This window comes from Antechinus flavipes, chromosome 6 (assembly GCF_016432865.1).
Source record: "Antechinus flavipes isolate AdamAnt ecotype Samford, QLD, Australia chromosome 6, AdamAnt_v2, whole genome shotgun sequence".
NCBI classification, from domain to species: Eukaryota; Metazoa; Chordata; class Mammalia; order Dasyuromorphia; family Dasyuridae; genus Antechinus; species Antechinus flavipes.
The window spans coordinates 35,758,329-35,781,613 of record NC_067403.1 but is presented as its reverse complement, the minus strand read 5'-3'; the positions used below and the strand labels follow the sequence as shown (position 1 = coordinate 35,781,613).

General features: G+C 36.1%; 1 protein-coding gene across 1 annotated transcript in view; it reads left to right on the top strand.

Annotated features, from left to right (window-relative positions):
• Positions 1 to 23,285, top strand: part of CORIN (corin, serine peptidase) — a 197,020-nt gene that overhangs the window by 82,398 nt on the left and 91,337 nt on the right. The window contains exon 5 of the mRNA XM_051965220.1: positions 10,061 to 10,239. Within this exon, the coding sequence (XP_051821180.1) occupies positions 10,061 to 10,239 (179 nt within the window). The remainder of the gene's footprint in view (positions 1 to 10,060; positions 10,240 to 23,285) is intronic.

Here is a 23,285-nt window from a genome sequence, read left to right as displayed (position 1 = left end):
AAAGCACCTCTTTTCCATTGAATTGTATATAAAAAGGAGTTTTATCAGAGAGATGAGACCTCTCTTTCCTCTTATCTTACAGGTAATCACAGTTTTCAATAATACTCTGTTCTTCCATATTTTACTTGAATCCTGCTGCTAATGTTTACTAAGAACTTGTTTTTTTTTTTTTTCTTTCAAGCATTTGGTTTTTAAACTTGCTATATTTTAAAATATGACTTTAACAAGATGTTCCAAGGACAGATGCTGAAAAATTAAAATATATTCCTGAAATTATCACACGTTAAAAGGAAAATATTATTGGGTTTTTAAGTTTTTTTTAAAAGGATGACTCTTGTTTATACCTTTGCTGCCTTTCTTCCCTTTTCCCCTTATCTCTGCTTCTGATATTTTCAATTACTTATAGTGCTTATGCAAAGACAAGAAAAAACACTTTTTAAAAAAAAATTGTAGTTGTTCGTTTGCCTGGAACAAAACAACAATAACTAAAAACAATAAAAAACTATTACTGTTGATCTGCAACTCACAGTCTTTAGAAAATTACCTAGGATTGAGAGATTGAGTGATTTACCGAAAATCACACAGACATAGTATGTCAGGTCCTCTTCGCTCAAAGATCTACCTTGTTGCTTCTCAGAAACTATATATTATACCAGATGATTAGATTAGGAGATATCTTTCAGTTTGGGAAGGGCCTACTCTCATTAATAATAGAGAATGTTTTTCCAGATCAGTGTTTACTTAGAACCGTGATTTTTATTACTATCTTTAAGGCTATTTGCTAGCAATATATTCTGAACATAGATTTGTTCTTATTTACTTCTTTTATTCTACAACTAGGAAATATGAGTCATCTGGCTACTTATTCAGATACTGCCTAATAATGGTCTTTCTCTCCTTTCCCTTCAGCCCCATATTACACACCACCAGTGTTTAATAACTGTTTCTCTCCCCTCCCTTTTACCACTATATATAAAATGGATGATTGATGATTTAAGAAATTATGTTTATTATTACAAATTGAGAACTAGTTTCTAAATAAGAACTAGTGTGCATAAGCCATTTTAATTTTTGCTGATATTTATATAATGAAAGATTTACTCTAAAATTTTCTGCAAAGGATGGATCAAATATGTTTTGGAAATGGTTTATTATATTGCTGAAAATGTACTAACTGTAGATTTTCTGTCAGTCACATAATTTATTTCTTTTGTCCTCAGTAATAAATTGTCCTCTATTATTTGTTGATGCATAACTGTAGGCATGAATACAATTAAAATAATAGCAATTCATTGCCATAATTTATTTAATCTGAAAAGCCATTTGTTAGGGGATTATTTCATGAGGTTTAAAGAATCAAAACATCCGTGAAAAAGGAATAAAGCTTTCCATGTGTCTTTGGTAATTTATTAATTTCCCAAACCATCAGTGCTGGACAGTATTTTAATTATTGATGGGAAACAGAATCATTTGGGTTAGAAGGAGTCTATGGAAAATTGCATAAAAAGACTACCACTCCCATTGGAATAGAAGTGGTTTATTATTATTCTAAGATGTCCTAAATCACTTGAATTCTACCCCTTTGCTATGTCCGAACTTGCTTTGGTTCTGTGGTGACAGCCCTGATATTCTCAGGTTAGTAAGAGCTACTGATACTAGGATTGTAAATCATAGGCTCTCAGATTTGCAGCTGGGAAGGGACTTCAGGGGCTATCTAGACTGGCCTCCTCATATTACAGTTTAAGAAACTGAGTCCAAGAAGAGTTAAATGAGGTCAAGTGCCTTCCCAGAGATCACACAAGTAGTAAGTTTAGTGGATGGAATCATCTATGGACCTAGAATCAGGTCTGTATTCAGATGCTTACTTGCTGTACGACTCTGGGCAAGTCGTGCCTTAGTTTCCTGATCTATGTAATGAGAAATCACACCTACCTTTCAGCATTGTAGTGAAGATAAAATGGTATATTTGTAAATGACCCAATCCTCTGGTGATTTTTTTTTTTTTTTTGCATTTAGATTTTAAAAATAGTGCAGTGATTATGCACACATGGTAGCAATCTCCTAAAGAGAATGATAGGCTAAATAAAGCTTCCTGAAGTCCAAAGGAAAGGGAATTTACAGATATAAGATGGTCGAGTGACCCAGGGGTCTTCAAACTTTTTAAATAGGGGGCCAGTTCACTGTCCCTCAGACTGTTGGAGGGCCGGACTATAGTAAAAACAAAAGTTTTGTTTTGTGGGCCTTTAAATAAAGAAACTTCATAGCCCTGGGTGAGGGGGATAAATGTCCTCAGCTGCTGCATCTGGCCCACGGGCCGTAGTTTGAGGACCCCTAGTAAGCAATTGAACTAAGTAATCGATTTAACTGAGTATTGGAAATGCAAGAAGCTTCTGGTGAACTGGGAGCTGCTAGTCTAGCTTCTAGTCCCAACTATGAAATCACAGTGGAACTTCAGGCAAGTTACTTGATTATTCTCTACCAATTATCCACAAAATGAGGAAAATATGGTTCTCTTGGAAAGCTATTTATTTTATTTTATATTAAATTATTAATTATTATTAAACATGATGCCATGATTTTCCTTTTCAGTACCGGGAGAATGCTAATCTGGGTGGAGAGGAGAAAAGAACTCATTGTAGGAGAGAGCATTACGAATAGGAATTCTTAGGCTGTAACCATTCTCTTGTTTAGCTGTTTCCAACTATTGTGACCCCATTTGGGATTTTCTTGGCAAGGATACTGGCTTGCCAATTCCTTGTTCAGCTCATTTTATAGATGAGGAAACTGAGGCAGGTAGGGCTAAGTTACTTGTCCAGTATCACACAGTTGGTGAGTGTCTGAGATCAGATTTGAACTCGGGGAGCTGAGCTTTCCTGACTCCAGCTCCGGCACTCTCTCACTGTACCACCTCCATACTAGGAAATCCTCAACAATCACAGTAAAATATCCCTAGGCAAAACAAATAACACATCCAGAAAATCTCTGCCTTGTTCTCTTATCGCACCTAAGGCTACAGTACATTGGGAAGTCTTCAAAGAGCATCATCACATCATCTGTGCAGAAAGATCATGCTCCTTGCTCATCACTAGATTACTCACTAATGACTTTTCTTGACCATGTTTCAATTTTCTCCTCCTGCCCCCTTTATTAAGGCTGATTTCCCCCCATTTGCTTTAATCCATTTGTACTGAGCCATATGACTCCCCTGTGATCTATGACATATGAATTAGGAATAGACTGTTCTTGGGTGAGATCTGGGCCCATGGACTTCCTGTGCTCTAATCAGTAGAATTCAGCATGTAGGAAAATATATGAGAGCTGAAGAAATGCCAGACCGGGTCATTCACCCAGATCCCTTTACTGTTGCTTATAATGGTACCAGGAGATGCTCTGTGGAGGAGCGTGGTGACGGCTCTGCCATTACTATGGTTGGAGCCCTTTGTCTGGAGTCAGGAAGGCCTGAGTCAAATCAGACCTCAGATATTTATTAGCTGTGTGATTCTAGGCGAGTGATTTAGACTCTGCCTCAGGTTCCTCACCTATAAAATGGGGAAAATAACAGGAACCACCTCACAGGAGGATATAATCTGATAATATTTGTAAAGCACCTGGCAAATACTTGGCTTCTAATAAATGTTCGTTCCCTTCATTCCTTTTCTCCATCAACCTCAAAAGTTTACTTAGAGGATACTGTTTTACTGCCTGTAGGAAAAATTGCTGTCTTGAGACAGCTTTCAAACTTCCTCTCTTTCCCTTGAAGACACACAGTGAATCTTTGAAATTATGCAGACTCTTTTTGCAGTTCTTTTCTCTTCTACTATTCTCTATGGTAGAGAATAGACTTATTGGGCTGATGAGTTTTTGTACTATTGGGTGGTATAATTAGTGTGTTTTCTTTTGTTTATCCTAAGCCTCCTCTCCTTTGACTTTCAAGAAATCCTCCCCAACAGTTCTACAATTCTCAGATGGAAGGACATGTTAGTGTTTACCCTGGATCATAAAGATGTGCATTTAAAACTTAGAGATCTTAGCAATCGTTCTGATTCCTTTGTAGGCGAGAAAATTGAGGTGCAGGAGGTTAAGTAACTGGCCCAATATCACATAGTTCTAAATGTCAGGGTTGGGATTCTAGGTCGGTTTTCTCTCAAAGCCGGATGCTCTCGCGCCTGCCATGTTGCTTTGTGATTTTCATTAGGATTCTATTCCCTCATAGCTTTCATTGCCTTGATTAATATTCCCTTAATATTTTGTCCATATTAATGCCAGTCTTCGTTATTTTTGACATCCTCTGGACCTTTTCCAGAGTCATTTTCTTCTTAGTAGTGGTATTGAGATTCAAACATTATAGTATCCTAAAGATCTGAGAGTAGAAGAGATCTTAGAGGTAATCTAATTTTAATTTAAGGCAGCTAAATTGCATAATTCTTAGTAGAGTACCAGACCTGGAATCAGAAAAACCTGAGTCAGATCCTCAGACACTGGACAAATCCTTTACCCTTTACCCTTATCATCTGTAAGGTGAGCTGGGGAAGAAAATGGCACACCACTCCAGTATCTTTGCCAAGAAAATTCCAAATGGGGCAGCTAGGTAGAGCAGTGGGTAGAGCAGCAGCCCTGAAGTCAGGAGGAGCTGAGTTCAAATCTGATCTCAGACACAATACTTCCTAGCTGTGTGACCCTGGACAAGTCACTTAACCCCAATTGCCTCAGCAAAAAAAAAAAAAAAAATTCCAAATAGAGTCAGGAAGAATCAGACATGACTAAGCACAACAAAAATGCCATACCCTTCCTGAATCTAATCTGATATAAAATTTTTTCAATTTGTAAAATAGATAAGTTATTAATAGAACTTTTTTATACTAGTTATTCATTCTTACCAAAATTTCATAGTGTGAATTTATAATACTGAATTTCTGTAAGATGTTTAAAAGATGATTGTCATCTTTTATAAATTTATAAGAACTGTGTATATGATATATAATGCTATATCTATCTATCTATCTATATATACATATAAACATATATTTATAAAATTATATGTGTCCTTCATTTTGGGGAAATAATAAAGGGCAGAAATATTTATTACTTGAAGCAAGGAAAATTTATATACATATGATTTACTTATATACTTTTAATTGTGTCCCAAACATAAAATTTATTTTAGACAGTAATAACCAGGACACTTGATTATTCTTTTTGGCCACAAATAGGGTGCCACCAAAAATTTGGAATGAGAGGTCAAAGTTCCTTACTTTGTAACCCATTAATTTTGTATCTGAGACTTGTTTTTCTCATGGTTGGAAATACTGGTACCATTTATGAGAGTGTTATTGTGAGCAAAGTATGTCACCATAAATTGTAATGTCTGTGTGTGTATGTGTGTGTATATATATATACTCATTATTTATGAGTATATATACACACATGTTTATGTATGTATGTGTGTATGTGTGTGTGTGTGTAATATGCTATTTTTAGTACATTAACTAGAGATAAGATTACAGTAATTTTCAGTGCTCAATGAGATGTGTTGGCGACACTTTTGTTCCAGCTGTTAAGGGTTCCTGCCATTGGTGACAGAGACGAGACCAGTGTGAGGAGCTTATCTGTTGCTAGGTTGTGTTAAGGATTTCCACCACGCCTCCAATTTATTTGACCCCGCGCCGCTGTGATGGTCTTATCTTCCTAATAAGGCATTTCCAGTCATCACAAGCGGCTCTCACAGCTTGCCAGGGTTTCTTTGTAGGGGGAGGCTTGCTTTTTTGCATGGAAGTATTTAGATGCCAAAATGTTGTTCCTTCGTGTCATCAAAGTGTTGAAAAGCAAATGAGGCCAGCCCATTATAGAAAACTCAATTCCGTGGAAAACATGAACAAGTGGTCCCGAGTCTCCCTTGTTGTTTGAAAGATGTACTAGTTATTAATGCTTTAACACTATTTCATATACACTGTTCTAGCAATTAGAATCTCTAAGCCAGGAAGTTGTCTTAAGAGAACCATTCAAGAAACATTCTCTGTTTTTTTAAACCTAATTTTAGAATGGAAGGTTTAACAGGATTTTAATGCACATATTATATTCCCAGGGAAGATCACCTCAAAATTTAGAAAAACAGGCGCCTTTAGCAAATTTCCTTTCAAGATTATTGAATTTCTTTAAAAATGAGTTTAGGATCCATGAGAGTTATAGGAGTACCAGAATTCTAACTTTTTCCAGAAAGAAAAAGACTGGGAGGGATGGTCATTGACTTATATCTGATTGCATAAGGACACATATACAAAACATTTCAGGGGCTCGTAGATTCAGAAGGAGAAGGGGAGATTTGAAAAATCAGGTCTAGCCCAGTGGAACAAATTCAGGATTGAGTGATAATGTGTTTTGAAAATATTTTTTTCCACTTTAGCCTTACTCTTTTTTACTTCATTTTATGTTATTATCTGAAATTCCATCAACTAGAGATTCATTTAAATGAACTGGCATCCTTTAAACAATTTAAAAACCTCTGGGGAAGGCTTGGGGGATACGGGTTACTCAACCTGGTTTTTCAAGAATGAGCTAGCCATGGAAACACTTAAAATCCATGGTGATCTGGTTAAAGCAGAAATAGGACTTTTTTTTATGTGTGTGTGTGGGGGAGGACTAGAGGTGCAGATCATGATTGGAAGGAGCTTTCTCCAGCCTGTTGTGCCTTCCAAAGCTTTCTGGTAGATTTACTACTATCCTAGTCTTTGGATTGGATGTGATTGAAAAAGCTTAAGTCCCTCTTTGTGTTAATCTGTTCCTTATCTCTAGAGTGGTCCTTAAGGACTCTATGTGTCCAGGTCATTGCTTGTTTCTAGGCTACACCTCTCCTTGGCCATAACATGTGTCAGACATCTGAAGTGCTTTTTCTTCCTTTATAAAATGAGTTCCCTGGAGAAGTACAGCCACAGAAGAGATCTCTCTGTGGGGGTGAAAAATGGCCCAGAGGACCCACGTGTCTGCCTGCTGCTCATTCCCAGGCTTCCTTTCTGTCTTGCCACCTTTCTGTCTGGCTTGGAGGAGCAATATTTCTCTGGGAAACTCCTTGGCTCTGAGCTTGAGCGGCTTGTGATCAAGGTGCTCCCCCAAGCAGAGGAAAAATAGAAGGCGGCTCCTCTCTCCCCACCCACAGATGTCTGTGCAATGGAGCAAAATTTCAGTTGGCTTGTTCAAGTTCAAGTTTTGAATCTGGTTGATACATGGGTCTCCGTTCTTGTTAAGAAAAAGCTAATTCCCAATTTATCAGAAATGAATGGGAAAAGCAAAGAGTGGTGATTTGGGTGATGTAATCTTCCTGCTGCCAAGAACTCGATCAGAATTATCTGTCTAATTGCTGAATAGCAGTTAGGTATTTATTTTGTATAGGGAGCCTTCAGTGGTTAGAGTCTGGATCAGTTTATATGTAATATCTTGGGACAGAAATGTTCCCTATCCTTTGGCTAATCCCTGGAAATAGCAAGCCCCACTGGCTATGTCTACATTACTGAATTAAGCTAAATATTTACATGTGGAGATAATTATGTAGCTGATTTGGTCAAATCTTTATACCTCATCTGAAAATTTAATTGCCTTAGGAAGACTGCAGAAATATTTTCATGCCAAAAGGATATATGATTTTCAAAGTCGGCCTTTGACAATCCATGATTTTCCTAACGGAGCTCATGAGGGTGGCCAAAAGAATTACATACATTTGTACGTAAAGGCTCTGTACCAAGAGAGCCCAATATCTTCTCAACACTTCTGCTCAGTAGGGTGCTTTATCACCAGGCTGGATGTGAGACTGCCCATCTCTGAGGATGCACCCTGCTTGAAAAGCTCATTGGCTCTTCTGCAATTCTAGGAAAGAGATCAATATTTCTGCTTGGTATTTAGACCCCTTAAAATGTGGATTTAACCTAGTTATCTGCACCTTGTGCATTATTTCTTTTTCATATACTCCCTGTCTGGTGGGTCTTTTTGTACACACACATACACACACACACACACACACACACACACACACACACTGAAAACAAACACAAAGCTGTACAAGACTTTATCATTTCCTAAAGCTATTGTCTTATTTCTCCTTATTTTCTCTGCCAAATTCCTAAAAAAAAAAAAAAACAACAACAACAACAACAACAACAACAAAAAACCAAACCTACACATATGAAAAATTATTTGTCATTGCTTCCATTAACACTTTGGAAACCAACTTTATAATTCAAGCAAAACTATTTTCTCCAGTGTTATCAGGGATCTCAAATTTGAAATCTGATCTTTTATCAGTCCTCTTCTCTCTCAATTTATTGAAAACACTAGACACTGCTCACCCCCTTCTGGATTCTCTCTTTTCTCTGATTTTTATAACACGATTCCCTCCCAATTCTTCTCCTGTTTTCCTGTTTAGTGTTCTGACCTTCGTATCTTTTTGCCCCCTAATTTGAGACATAGTCCTGGCTTCCCTGCTCCCTACTGCCAATTCTTCCTTTGATATTCTACCCTCCCCTTTCTGTATCCTCTCACTTAATGGCCTTCTCAACAGCTAGGGACTGGTTGAATTATCTTCCGTATGCAAATAATGCCTAATTCTATGTTCCTAGCTTTAATCTTGCTCTTAAATTTCATCTTTTTCATAAACATCTCAAACTCAACATGCCCAAAATAGTACTCATACCTTCCTTTCCCCTTCCTATCCATCTACCAACATAACCTTCTTGTGAACTTCCCTATTTTTACTGAAGGAAACACCATATTTCCAATTTCCCAGGTTTGCAACTTTGATGTTGCCCTGAATTATTCATACTTTCTCTCTTTAAAGATCCAGTTAGTTGCCAATTCTTGCCTTTCTACTTCCACAGTGTCTTTTGTCCTTTTCACTATTTAACACTTTATTGAGTTCAGACCATTATCGCCTCTCATTTGGACTTTTATAATATGACGTCTCTTTATTGGATTCACTTATTGGAGCCCCTTCCTATTCCTATCTGCTTTCCCACAGTTGCCAAAGTGAAAATCACTGTCCTAAAGGACAGGTCTGAAGACGTCAATTTTCTACTCAAATTCCAATAATGGTTCTTTGCTTCCAAGGCCACAATGTAAACTTTTTTGTTTGAATCTTTAAAGCCCTCCACAATCTGTTTCCAATTGACTTTCCTGGCCTCCTTACTTGTTTTTCTCCTCCCCACCTTCCAGGATTATTGTGAAGGTTAACTGGATATTTGTGAAATGTTTGGTACACAGAAGGCATTTAATAAATGCTTATTCTCTTTCCTCTTCCCTTTTCCAAATTTTATGGTCTACTGAAATCGTCCTTGATATATTTCTCCTGTGGAACACACTCCTTCCAGTCTTCTTGCTTCTGTCTTGCTCATACTCTATCCCTGGAACATATTTCATCCTTCTTTCTGCCTCAATGAAGTCCTTACTTCCCTTCAGCTCAAGCACCATCCCTTTGTAAAAATTTTTCCAAATCTATCCAATACTAATTTTCTTCCTCTAAACTACAAACTATTGTGTCTTTGTTCTGTGTTAATCTTGTATTTCCTCCTCTATATATGTAACCTCCCCTGATAGAATGTAGCTGCTTTATTAAAGGAACAGTTTCATTTGTATCCATGTGTCCCTAGTGCTCAGCACAACGTTCAGCATATAGTAAGTGCTTAATAAATGCTTATTTGATTGATAGGTAGTAATTCATTGTCACAGTGAGTGTTAAGCAAAAACTGGATCGTGATTTCTCTGTCATTTTTTGGGGAGGTTTAACTAGGCAGTTCCCGAGATCCTTTCCAATTCAAAGATTCTTTAATTTTAACGATGCTTTCTTATAGCAATATTGTGACTATCTTCATTTATTACTGTGATTTTTTTCCCTTGTCATTTAAAAGTTATTTCACATGGACATTATAAGTGAATTATATGCTTTCTTAGGACAGGACATTTTTGCAAGTTATGAGCTAAGGCATCTGGTGTGAACTTGTATTTATTTTTGTTCAGATATGTGTTCAGAAATGTATTTTGGAAAAAATATTGAATTTCAAAAATATTTCTTTTCTTCTAGCCATGGACTCCTGCCCTGTAGGTCTTTTTGTGAAATTGCAAAAGAAGGCTGTGAACCGGTTCTGGGAATGGTGAATTTTTCCTGGCCTGAATTTCTCAAATGCTCCCAGTTTAGTGACCACAGCAATAGTGACATCAGGAGGGTCTGCTTCTTCCCGCCGCAGGAACCAGAAGAAGAATGTAGGTTTCTGTGTTTTATTTCTCTTCATCCTAAAAAGTTCAGGGAGCTCTGTCACAGAATATTATCCCCTCCAAAGCACAGGGTGGAGAAGCAGAGGGATGCCAGATGTTAGCTGGGAAAGTTAAACCTCAGAGATGCCCCTCCCCTCCTCTCTCCCATCTCCATTTTTTTCCTTCCCCCTCTTCTCTCCCCCCTCTCCCCTCCTTTAAACTTTTGATTTTGTTTTTTAATCGTCTATCATTTGGAGAACTCAGCTTGATGGCACAGGGCTAAAAGTATGTATAATGAGCAAGAAAATGGATGAAAATTAGAATTAAACTATCTGTAATCTTCAATGATTCTTTGAGAAGTCTCCAAAAGTTACTATATAAGCAAGAAAATTTTCCAAATCAAAATTTTAGCTTTAAAGTATACAGAGATTTTCTGTATTAAATTTGGGCTAAGTTCCAGTGCATATTTGTGATTTGTTTTTTGGTCTTTCTGGAAACGATAAAGAATTTCTGTTAAGATAGTGTGCTGGATATGGATTTGATAGATGGTTCCACATGGAGTATTTCTCTAGAATTTAAAGAATATGTTTTTGATTCTTGTTTGATGGGCATAGTGCTAAGTATCAGAAAAGCATATTATCTTATTTGGTTCATTGTAAGGATTGATGTCCTCTTGAATTGTGGTTTTTTTTCTTTCTTTTTTTTTTTGCAGGGGTTGGTGGGGAAAAAGGTTTTTTGGCTATATATGACATTTTACTCATTACCATTGAACCAAAATGTATTAAAAAGTATTTTTAATCCCCAAATGTTGTGTAGCCTATCTACTCACAACTTCTCTCAGACCTAAGTAGTGGAAAAATTATTGTTATATCCTGAACACTGGGTAGAATCGAAGCCAGGAGCCCTGAATTCAGATCCTGCTCTGGCATTCACTTAACAGTGTGATCTTGTAGAAATTACTCTTATCTCTTTGATACTCACTTTCCTTATTGGTAAAATAAAGGTAATAAAATGTATTATACTTATTATATAGGTTTATTGTGCTTTGCAAATGTAAGGTCTTAATTACTATTTGCATTATAACTTAAAATGACAGTATAATTTCTAGTTTATGTTCATATACATTTAGTGTAATTGTATTAATGTGTTAAATTTTAGAAAGTGTGCTAACTGGATTAGTTTTTGTAGTATATAAGAACCTTACTATCATTTTGATTTGGGAACCATGCTGTGGAATGACTGTATAAATAAAACAAACAAAGTCTTCTTGGTCCTTCCGTAATTACATCTCTTTTGGTAGGATAAAAAAATCAGCCCAGCTTGTAATTCCCAGAAGATACTAGAGCACTAATCATCAAATCATCAAATTAAATGCCTATTATTTGCAAGATTCTCTACTCTGTGCTAAAGATGTAAAGATTGAAAATCACACTGTCCTTGCCCTCCAGGAACTTGCAATCTAATGATTTCTGTAACGGGTATTGTATTCTCCTCTACAAAGTTGTAAGCTCCTTCGATAAGGACACAGCACTTAGCAAAGTGCCCTGAGCATAGAAAATGTGTTTATAAATGTTGAATCAATGGATGTGAAGGAAATGAAAGTTACATACATGCAAAATAAAATAGAACTGTTATCTGGTGAAAGCAATGCAGGCAACTACTTTGTATTAAAACAATAGCTTTTTCTTTCCCTCATTTATTTTTAAAAGATTTATCCAGATTCTGAAAAAATTTCCAAGTTTATCTACTTCAGTTTTTAAACAAATGCTATTTATTGGATACCTACTATATACCTAGCACTGTTCTAGGTACTATTAGAGCCTTCAGAATGGAAGAAATAGAAATCAATACAATTAATGGACTGAATGAAGTCATTTACTTGATATTCATCCTTGAAAGTTGATTTTCTTCTCTATCTCTTACTCCCATGGATTAAATAGTTTACTTTAGGAAAATAAAATAATAATAATTGAATCCACTATAGAATGCTGTTGATCACTAACCTTACCTTGTTTATTCAACAATAGATTATGGGCAAAGCATGTCTCACTCGAGTGGCTGTGTTCTTAGCACTAGGGGACTCTTGTTCGGATGGGAAGAGGAGGAAATTTATAAATTTTCTGTGATTCTCAGAAAGCAGATATTTCTGATCTCCATTTGTGGTAGTGGTTGTCTCATTAGATTAGGGTTATGATCTGTGGGGAAATCTATCATTTATCTGTTTAATATTTTATAGCTTGACTTCTTTTCCATCATCTTCCTTTGGTGATGAATTTCAGGGAAATTCATAGTAAAATTGCCCATCTAGGCTTTTTGGCTATAGATGACATTTTATTCATTACCATTGAATCAAAATATATTAAAAAGTATTTTAAGTTCTCAAATGTTAGGTAGCCTCTCTATTCACAACTTCTCTCAGACCTAAGCAGCGCAAAAATTATTAGTATATCCTGAATTTAGGAATTCTTAAACACAACTAAGTGCTGCAATGGATAGAGCACTGGACTTGGAATCGGGAAGACTCATCTTCATGAGTTTAAATCCAACCTCAGATACTTATCTGGGCAAGTCACTTAATCCTGTTTGCCTTAGTTCTTCATCTGTAAGAATGAGCTGGAGAAGGAAATGAGATTCCATAGCTTTGTCAAGAAAACCCCAAATGTGATCGTGAAGAGTTCGGAATGACTGTAACAGCTAAATTACAACAACAGCAGCAGCAGCAGACAGTTCAGATGTTTACACTCAAAAGCTCTCAGTGGGAACAGCAAGGATCTTCAAGGTTGGAATTACCTCTCATACTTGATATTTTTAAGCATCTCCCTTCTGCTTTTCCATTCACAGCCTCCTGAAGGGTCCAACCCAAATCAATTGGGGAACTTGGGGATGGAGGCTGGCTCTGATTGCTGCAGCTTTTCCATTCAAAATTCTGCCCCTGGCAGCAACTTTTCTCTGACTGCTTCTCAATAAGACTAGCTCTTTTCATTGGCCTCTGTGGGGCTCTGATTAATCCTAGTTGCCTATTCATTTCTGAGTGAACCAGTGGAATGGAGCCAAGGCCAGGCCAGGTAAAGACAATTCTCCAGGCTTGTCTTTCCTCCCTCCTTTGGAATCACTGCTCTCTCCTGCTTCATGCTGATCCATCTCGCTTGCAATTTCCAGGGTTAGTTTCGAGGTTGACCTAGAACTCAGCTTTTTAAATTGCTTATTCCAGCCTCTTTCCACCACACAATAGTCATGAGAGCTTGGGTCAAGCCAATATTGGATCAGTAATATTATACTGCTACTCTATGTTTATGTAGTGTTTGTCTCTAGAGAACTCGAACCACTTTACAAACTGAATTCAGACAAGACCTATAATGTGGAACAGCTGTTATTGCCAATGTCGAAGTTAGAAAACTCGACTAAAATTTCACCTAGTATTCTTTGTGCCGGTCAAAGCTCTGAGATTTATTTATCTTATAGAGAGACTCTTAGCTATCGTTTCTATCCTGTATTGACATTAGGAACTGCAAAGAAAATCTAATGATATGATGATAATGTTGTGGGAATTCTGTCTCAAAGATTTTAAAGTAAATATTTGTGTGCATTTTCATATAGTTGAATTGTGAGAATTCAGGGTTCTGAAGGTCAAGTTTCATCAATCATTCGAGACTATATAACTAACCTTGACCTCTATCTCATCTGCATTCACACAAGGGAGGTAGCACTTAAATTGTATTTCTATAGGTCTGAAGAACGGATGAGGGAACTGATTATTTTTCTCCCTTTTTCTTTCCTTCCTTTCTCAAGTATTTTGTTTGTTTTGTCTAGTGCTGGATCCTGGTAGCAACCTCTTAACAAACTCTTAATGCACTGACGATTTAATTTTTTTGATGAGACAAATGTGTCTCTGTGAAAAATTGTTGGTTGCTTTATTGCAGGGGAAAGTGCAAGGACATTTCTTTAAAGTATTTTCTTTAGATCTAAAAAAATTATAGGTAGCATTATGGAGGAGTCAGTGTAAATTTTCTATTTTAGTGGTCAATCTTATCAAAAAAATTGTCCCCAAATGTCAAATCCTACACACTTAAAATTTGACTTTCTGATATCTTTTCTTATCTTTCCACATAGGTACTCTTCCATCTTTCTTTATAATACAGTTAGATGTAATAGTGGAGTTGCTGTAGGTGTAGCAACCCTTCTGGGGCTACTTCTTCAACTTGAACTTGAGCTCAAGGCCAGGTCTCTAGAGAGAAGGAAATTACTTCTCCCCACTAGGATTCTAGGGGTAACCCTTGAGGACCTGTGTTTTCTGGTACTGGTACCCAAGAGCCCCTATTGATATGCTTCCCATTTATTATCAATTAGACTTAATTATGTTTTAGAAAGAGTAATTACTAAGCAATTATAGCAAAAATGGTCGTGATAGAAACATCCTTCCCAAACTCTGGACACATTCTCCTCATGTACATGCATTGTTCTTGGGGAGAATAAGTTCAAGCTTGGGCAATTACAGCTGGTTATTGAAAGTTCTTGTCTTCTTGCATGGAACTTCATGAAGTTCCTCCTTGGAGTAGATCTGCAGGACTCCTTTATGATACCTCCTTTGGGTTTTTGTCCTTGGTGCGTCAGTTCCTGATGCAGACCCCTTTGTTAACTACTGCTGCTGCTGGGGTCTCTGGTTTTTGGGTTAAGTTCACAATATCATCACCTGATTAAATGGAGGTGAGAAAAGGAGAGAGAATAAGCATCTGACGTTCTCTCTCTCTTAAAGTAATTGTTTGCTTTAGGAAGATGTCTTTCACTGCTGAATTCTACAACAAACTGATTTGTTTACTGCTCAAATGGATGCTTTTGAAGTGATTTTCTTTCTGTATTATACATTGGAATAAGATAATTCTTTCAGCTGATCACAAAATATTTCCTTTATGACATAATTTGCTTTCATCTAATGATCCAAAGCTCCTATAATCCTTTGCTATTGATGGAGGACTCACGTTCTTTTCTTTGGACTGGTGAGTGATTCAATTTAGAAGACTGGGTCATCTTTGATTAATTGGGGATGGGAGTGATTTCACCCACTTATGTAGGGAAGAAGATTTTTAAAATTTTACTAATAACTTTTTTTTAAACTAATGGTTCTCATTAGACACTCTCTTGCCCCATAAGACTCTTTCCTTGTCCCAAAATAAAAATGTTAGGCAAAATTGATTCAGCAAAGTTATATACACAGATATATGCAGCCTATGTATATGCAATATTTGGAATAAATTCTGCTTCTTTACTGAAATGTAGAGAAATGAGAGGAAGGTACATTTACATCATTTTCTTTCTATAACAGCTTGATCATTATTGTAACCATTGCTTGTATCCCTTTTCTTGATTCTACTTTCTTTACTCTGTATGTCTTTTCATCTTTCCTGGAATTTCTTATGAGGAAACATAAACTTTAATGAAAATTTCTTTTATACTTGAATTTTACTTGTGTCCAGCTGAGCATTTAATTCTATTCTTTGATGATTAAAAATGGATTATACTGGCTCATGATGTTTTTATTTGCTCAGCCACTAATTTTGGTCCATAAATTGAAAAGAATTTTCATCTTCTTTTTTAGTCCTGATATTTCATTTTAAATCATTAGCCTTATTCGGAATTTGCTATTCTGCAAATTAGGGAAAATAGTAGGGAGTCATAATGAACTAAGGTTACAAAAAGGTTCCTGATTGAGCAAGAACAGTACATGTTTCCTCATCATTTAATCACTCTTATAGAGAGCATGGAATTAGTTTCCTCTTGAGTAAAGAATTTGACTTGAGATGGCCTTTTATTTTCCTGAAACAGAGAGGATGCTTTCCTTGCTACAGTTTAAAATTTTGACAGTACTTGTTTAGTTGCCTATCTAAACAGCAGTGCTCAGACTGGAACTGATTTAATACTATGGTCATAGATACCAACTGCAGCCCTATGATCTCCATTTTACCAGTGATATCTTTGATGCTGGTTATGATGTTTCCATAATATAATTGACTCTGCGACTTAATAGAAACAATTGCCCAGTGCTTTACACAAAGCAAGATTTGAATATTTAAAGGTATCTCTATTAGTTTTTTTTTTGAATTTTAAAAATTACCCAAGATACATTTGCTTCTTTATCTCTTTGTGTCAAACTAGAATCATCTTCAAAAAAAAAAAAAAGAAAATTTCCCTTTAGCTACAGGTGTAAAATGGAGAGCCTGCCCCCTCTTCTCAAGCGAAATGTCTACTGAATACTTGCCAGATGTGGTATCCCCCTGCTCTCCTACATAGTAACCAACCATCTACTTCTCAGCCCTGTGTGAAGTGGATGAGGAAAACTAAACGGACTGCCAAAAACCTAACTCCAGGGATGAAAAAATAATTCAAAGTAAATTTTCTGTTGAAATAAAGATACTAAATCCATTAATTCATTAGTGTCACTAGTTCAAAGAGCAATATATCAAACATTTCCTGGGTCTTAATTATCCATCAAGCATTTATCAACTGGCTATTTTATATTTAGTTGTAGAATACAAAGCAAATAAAAGACTTGGTCCTTAGAGAGGCTTAGAGTTTTGTTGTGGCAAAAAAGCAAAAAACCACCAGACTTGTGTGAGACTACTTGCAAAAGGATGTAACAAATATAATTAGTGTTATGTAAATTAAATAGTTGATTGTTGAAAGGAGTAAAGGAAGTTGAACTTACATTCTGCTTCAAGAGCTTTTAATTTAATGGTGAGTCCAGTACTCATTGGTTCTTAATTTTTATGGCTTGATACTGATTGGACGTAAGAGTTGCCTTTGTATTCCTTAGCCTAGTGGAGAAGAGTCTATCATCAAGAATGTTTCATCCAACAACTATTTACTGAGAGTGAGAGTAGTGGAAAGAATCTCATACTGAAAATTGAAAGATCTGGGTCGAATTCTGCCTCTGCCACTTACAAGCTGTGTGATTTGGGATAAAGCACTTATTCTTTCTGGGCCTCAGTCTCCTCATCTAAAAAATGGGAATAATTGTTTACTTAGTCTAACTGCAACCTATTTTTCCATTTTTGTGTTATACTTCTTTTTCTTATACGCTTATCTATAAGTTCTAGCCAAGGGAGTGCTGGAATTGACTCAAACCTGCCACCTGATGGTTAAATTTTCATCCTCATCCTTCACACTTCAGAAATCAACAAATGCTACAAATCAAGAGTTTGAGTGTTCTGTTAATTAAACATATCTACAGCTTTTGTAGGGATTTTTTTTTTCTTTTGGATATTGTTAAACATCAACCAGCGTGTTTCTGGTTCTCACCAAATTGAATTGTTAGTGATTGCTCAGTCTTTTTCCTTCTTCCATTCTGATGCTTTTTGTTTCATGCCTGGTATGTATTCTCTCTTAGGTTCTCATTGAGGAAATCTCTTTTTAGACTCTTCTGATTTTTCTAGACAAAAATCAATCTCTTTCTTCTCGATTTTAACTAGAGCACTATGTCTGAATCTTTGCCTTTTTCCCATCATTTTTCCATTTCAGGTCATTCTTATTCATGGACCTGTCACAATTCTTTAATTAGATTGTAAGCACTTGGAGGTCATGGGCAGTGGAATTTTCTTTTTTATATTTCTCCAGTATCTAGTAAAGTGACTCATACAACAACTACTTAAAAAGTGTCTATTATATTGCATTATTGAATTGCTCCAATCCTTGAATTGTCCTGCATGTCAAGATTTTGACAAAAGATTTTTTTTTCTATCCAATTTGTTTTTTTCCAAGATTTAAGGTTAGACTGATCTCATTGGAGTTGCTGTATTTTTTGAGAAGACTTTGTAAGTTTTCAGGATTCATTGCAATTAACACAATGCTATTTCTAATTAGGAACACTTGAAAGTCCTCTTTGTCAAGGATGATTCTTAATTTTGTTTAGATTTTGTGTGGAACATCTGTGCCTTAGATGAACACTGTGGGCACCTTAAATGGTGCTCTCTTACATTCTTATATAATTTTAAAATACACCTGGGACAGACTTTGAGGGTAGATTCAAGAATGCATTTTGTTTTACTGAGTTTAATGTTTATTTTTTTAATAGAAACCAAGGACAATAAGTTTCTTATATTCTGTAAGCCACAGAGCCAGTTTTGTTTGTGTAAGCTTGGAGAAATAAGCAGTGGCATTTTATATCTGTTTTGTGTTCTCCTAATTTCATCTACAAATGCTACTCCTATATGTGGTCTAGGTGGTAGGAGATTCCCTCTTATTCTCTGGTGATGGGAGTTGAGGAGGATGAGAAATTCGGAGGCCACGGCAATTCAAGGAGGGCATAGGCAGGGGTTGAGATGCAGAAGACTTAAATTGGTACTGAACGTGTGGGAAGGATGGAAGTACCTGAGCTGTATAAATGACAGCAACGAGATATTCATTAGCTGAATGTATGTAATGTACACAGGAGATATTCAGCTTTAAAAGAAGGAAAGAGCTGTCAAATGGTCATGGCCAAGGGAGCTTCTGAAAGCAGTTGGCGGCAAGGAAATATGGTAACTCTTCTTCCTGGCTTTGTGTGTAGCTGGATCTCATGCCGACCTTTCTTCAGGCTCATTTTCTCTCAATTTTTTCCCTCATGATACTCAACTACATCATTTCAAAAATTCATAGGCAACATTTGTCTTGGGAACTCCATTGGCTTTTCAAAGACCACTGACAGTGAATTTGTCTGTTAGTCGTTTCAGGACTTTGGAATTTGGTTCATTTGAGTTAGCTGATTTAAACTTATTATGGTCAGCCAGGGGTTCCCTTAATCCCATCCCTCTGTGATTTTGGATTTTAATTTCTTATTCACTCTTGTTTTACTTTTCCTAGACTGAAATTTTTTCTTCTTAAAAAAAGGTAACAAAAAATTTTTCATGTTTTCATCATCATTCATTATCCCTCCACTCCCCCGACTTCACTAAGCAGTGATTTTTTTCCGGAAAAATGTCAGTTCCTTGTGATCTGGGATTTTTTTTTAAACTTTGTGTCACCAGCTTCTAGAACAGTGGTTCTCAAACTTTTGTTTTCAGTATCTTTATCCTATTAAAAATTATTGAGGATCTCTCCAAAGCATTTTTGTTTATCTGAATTATACTTATAGACATTTACCATATTGGAAATAAAAACTATTTTTGAATTTGTAGACCTTCTAAAAGGGTTTCAGAGATCCCCAGGATTCTCTAGACCATACTTTGAGAACCACTGTTCTAGAACAAGGCTTCTGGAACCCAGAGGTAATAAGTGCTCAATAAATGTTTGTCAAGTTGAATTTAATAGAATCTTTTTTCTTATCCTTAAATGTTATTTGGTATTTATATATTCATACATATTATATAAACCATATATTATACATTAATATAAAATATGAATAAAATTTAATATAATATACTTTAAATTATTTTAAAACATTTTCCTTAGCATTCATGAATAATCTCAGTTCACAGCGAATTTTAGCTCTTCTTCTTCTTCTTCTTTTTTTTTGGAGAATCCATTCCCAGTGTTCATGTGGATTATCTGTGCCCAACCTGTGGCAGATCATTCTGAGTTTGTACTGGTCTGATCAGCCACAGTCAGACACATTATAATTTGAACTCTAACATAACGATATCAGTTTGGTCTTCTTCAAGAGTAAAGGACAACAACCAACAGTCCAATTTTGACAGGATCATCATTGTATTTTTGCCTGTTCAGTCTCTATCACCTGGCCTTGATTCCATTACTTACAAATCATTTAAACACAAAAATTGTAGGCCATGTGGTCCGACCTATTCTTTCTGGGATTCTTTTGAAATTTACTTTTCTGAAGTCTTATGTGCCTCTTGGACTATAAACCATACCTGGCTTTTATTTCCTTCTCTGTCAAGACATGTTTAATAGAGGGGGCCCTGCCCCCAGGAATACTTTTATTTCTCCTTTGTTGCTCAGAATCAGGTTCAGAGTAAGAGTTCCACATATCACTTGCTCTACTGTTGGAAGAATTAAAATATTATGAATTGTTATGAAAGCCAGATGCTCTCTTTTAAAAGGGAGCAGCCAACATATGGCCAGATATTTGAAATCTCCTATCGCTACTATATCATACCTCCATGCCAGGTGTATAATCTGCTTCATGAACTCAGTAGCCATTGACTGGATGATCTGGTATATACTTTTACCACCATCTCGTTTCTGTTTCCCATTCTGGTGATCCTTACTCAATATTTTCTGTAATGCTTTCACTCTGTTTCCTTACAAAATAATTTTCATGATCTCAATGCTACTTTACCAAGTATCTTAGCTTCACCATCACACTCCAGATAGAACACTGGACTTAGAATTTGGAAAATGTATGTTTGACTTAGACATTTTGTTCACTCACTTCTGTCATGTCTAATTCTGCAAGACCCCATCTGGAATTTTCTTGGCAAAGATACTAGAGTGGTCTGCCATTTCCTTCTCTAGCTTATTTTGCAGATGAAGAACTGAACCAAACAGAATTAAATGACATACCCAGAATTCAGGTCTTCCTGACTCCAAGCCTGGTACTCTATCCACCATGTACCTACCTGCCTCTACTTCTGATTTAGGCACTACTAGTTGTTAAACTTTGGCCAAATCATTTATACAGTCAGCCTCAGCTTGTTATCTTTAAAGTAGGGATAAATTCCAATGATATTATGATGGAGAGAGCCATCTGTATCCAGAGTTCCCACCCAGACTGTGGGAACTGAAGAAGGATCACAACGTAGCATTTTCACTCTTTTTGTTATTGTTCGCTTGCATTTTATTTTCTTTCTCACTTTTCCCCTTTTTGATCTGATTTTTCTTGTGCAGCAAGAGAATTGTATAAATATGTATAAATGAATATAAGTATCAACACATATATTGGATTTAACATATATTGGATTACTTGCCATCTATGGGAGGAGGTGGGGGGAAGGAGGGAAAAATTGGAACACAAGGTTTTGCAAAGATCAATGTCGAAAAATTATCCTTGCATATGTTTTGAAAACAAAAAAGCCTTAATTAATAAACAAGTAGGGATAATAATAGTTTGTAGCTTATAGTGTTTGGTGAGTATCATGTGGGATAAGATAAAATGTTTTTACAAACCTTAAAGTGCTATAAATGTTAGACATCATCATCATCACCACCCTTTTGCTTTTCCATTTCTGTTTAATAAGGTGGGTCATTGTATAGCTACATTGCTGTGAATTATATTCTAGCATGGTTCAATAATAGGAATAGTCAATAAATCAATAATCAATAAACTGAATTTAACCACTTGAATTTGGAATTCTACTTCACTTTGTCTATTATCTCTCCTTTGTGTAATTGAATAAAGATCCCATGAATTGCCTCACTATCATTGCCATAATAATGATAAGACCTGAGAAGTGATATGAGCCAGGGACTCTGACTCCAATTCCATATCATCATACTATTTAGTAAACTTCATTTGCTTCTCCAAGAAGAACCTGAAAAAATCCATTTGTTTAATTAGAACTCTGTCTCTCTTCTGATTGACATTCTTACAAATAAAATAATGGTTATGGTTTAATTTGTCCAGTAAAGGGTTAACTGGCTCATCATGGACCAAAGCTTGCATGGTCAGAGTACCACAGTTATAGATAGTCTGATAAAAGAGAATTTCTGACTCTTAGCATCGTCTGTAGTCATTTTGTTTCATCACACCTTGATTATTTGTCATTGATTTGGGGCTACCCAAGTCAGAATAGAACGTGCTTTGCCTGTTGCCTAGGACAACAGACAAACATTTTCATGATCTTTTGGCTGTTTTTTTGTGGTGATTCTCTCTGTACTCAGAATTCAAGGGCAGGACTTATGCTCAAAGTCTTTTTCATTTGTTGGATCTGTAATAGCTTGGTACCAGTAGTCTTTACCTTTAAGAATCCAGTTATCTTTATACTATGGAGAAGCATTAGAATAAGCATTTTATGGGAGAAAAATAGTGACTCCTTATTACCATTAGAATCGAATATAAAATCTTCTGTTTGGCTCTTAAAACCCTTTATAAATTACTCCGTTCCTACTTTTCTGGCGGTCTTATGCATTATTCCTATTTATTAATTCTAAGATACAGTGACACGGACCTTTTTGTTTTCCTCACAAGTGATTCCTTATCTGTCAGTTCCATGACTTCAGTGATTGTCTCCCCCGTTCAGAATGTTCTATCTCTCTTCATTCCCCAAATTTCTGGTTTTGAGACACCCTCCTCCCTTCTCCAAGAAGCCTTTTTCAGGCTGTCCCTCCTAATGCTGCTGTCTTCACTGATATTACTTCCAGTTTATTTTCCTGGACTTGAATTTACGTGGTTGTTTGTGTGGTTTTTTTCCACCATTAGATTATGAACTGCTTGGCTATAGGGTCTGCCCCTTGTCTTTATTTTATCCCCAGTGCTTGGCTGAAGGACCGACACAGAGTAGGCGCTTGATAAATGCGTTTTGACTCATGGACAAGGAACCACTCAAAGACAAATTAAATTTTTAGAGGTCCTCCTTTAAGGGAAATAAAATGGTACAAGTTAATTTGAAAGAGAACTTGACACACATAGTTTGATCATTCACTTTAATGGATCTAGTCCCTAGAAGCTTGTTCTTGAAGATTGGTTCAGATTTTAAATGGTGTTATCATTTAACAGCTAACTTCTGTGCACCAAATTGTATAGGAAAAGTTAATATACTTCTGAAGACGCTGAATAACACCCAGGGAATAAGTAGTCTGTTAGTCTACCTTGTGACTTAGTAGGATTTTAGGAAACACTGTCTTTTGTATTGTTAAGCTGTTTCCAATTTTCTTTTTTTTTTTTTTTTTTCCTTTTTGGCATTTGGAAGGACCCCTGCTGCTTTCTATCCTTTGTGTAGGGGATCTTTACTGAATTTACAATTCATAGGTAAAGTCTAAAAATTGGAAAATTTCTTTTTTGACTCTGAAAGTTAGCCACTGGATTAACATATGAACACTACACAAAGAAAACAGATTTCTTTTTGTGCTCTCTAGCACAAAATCTATCCGATGATTTCATGGTTTTTCTCAGAAATACAAATGGTGTG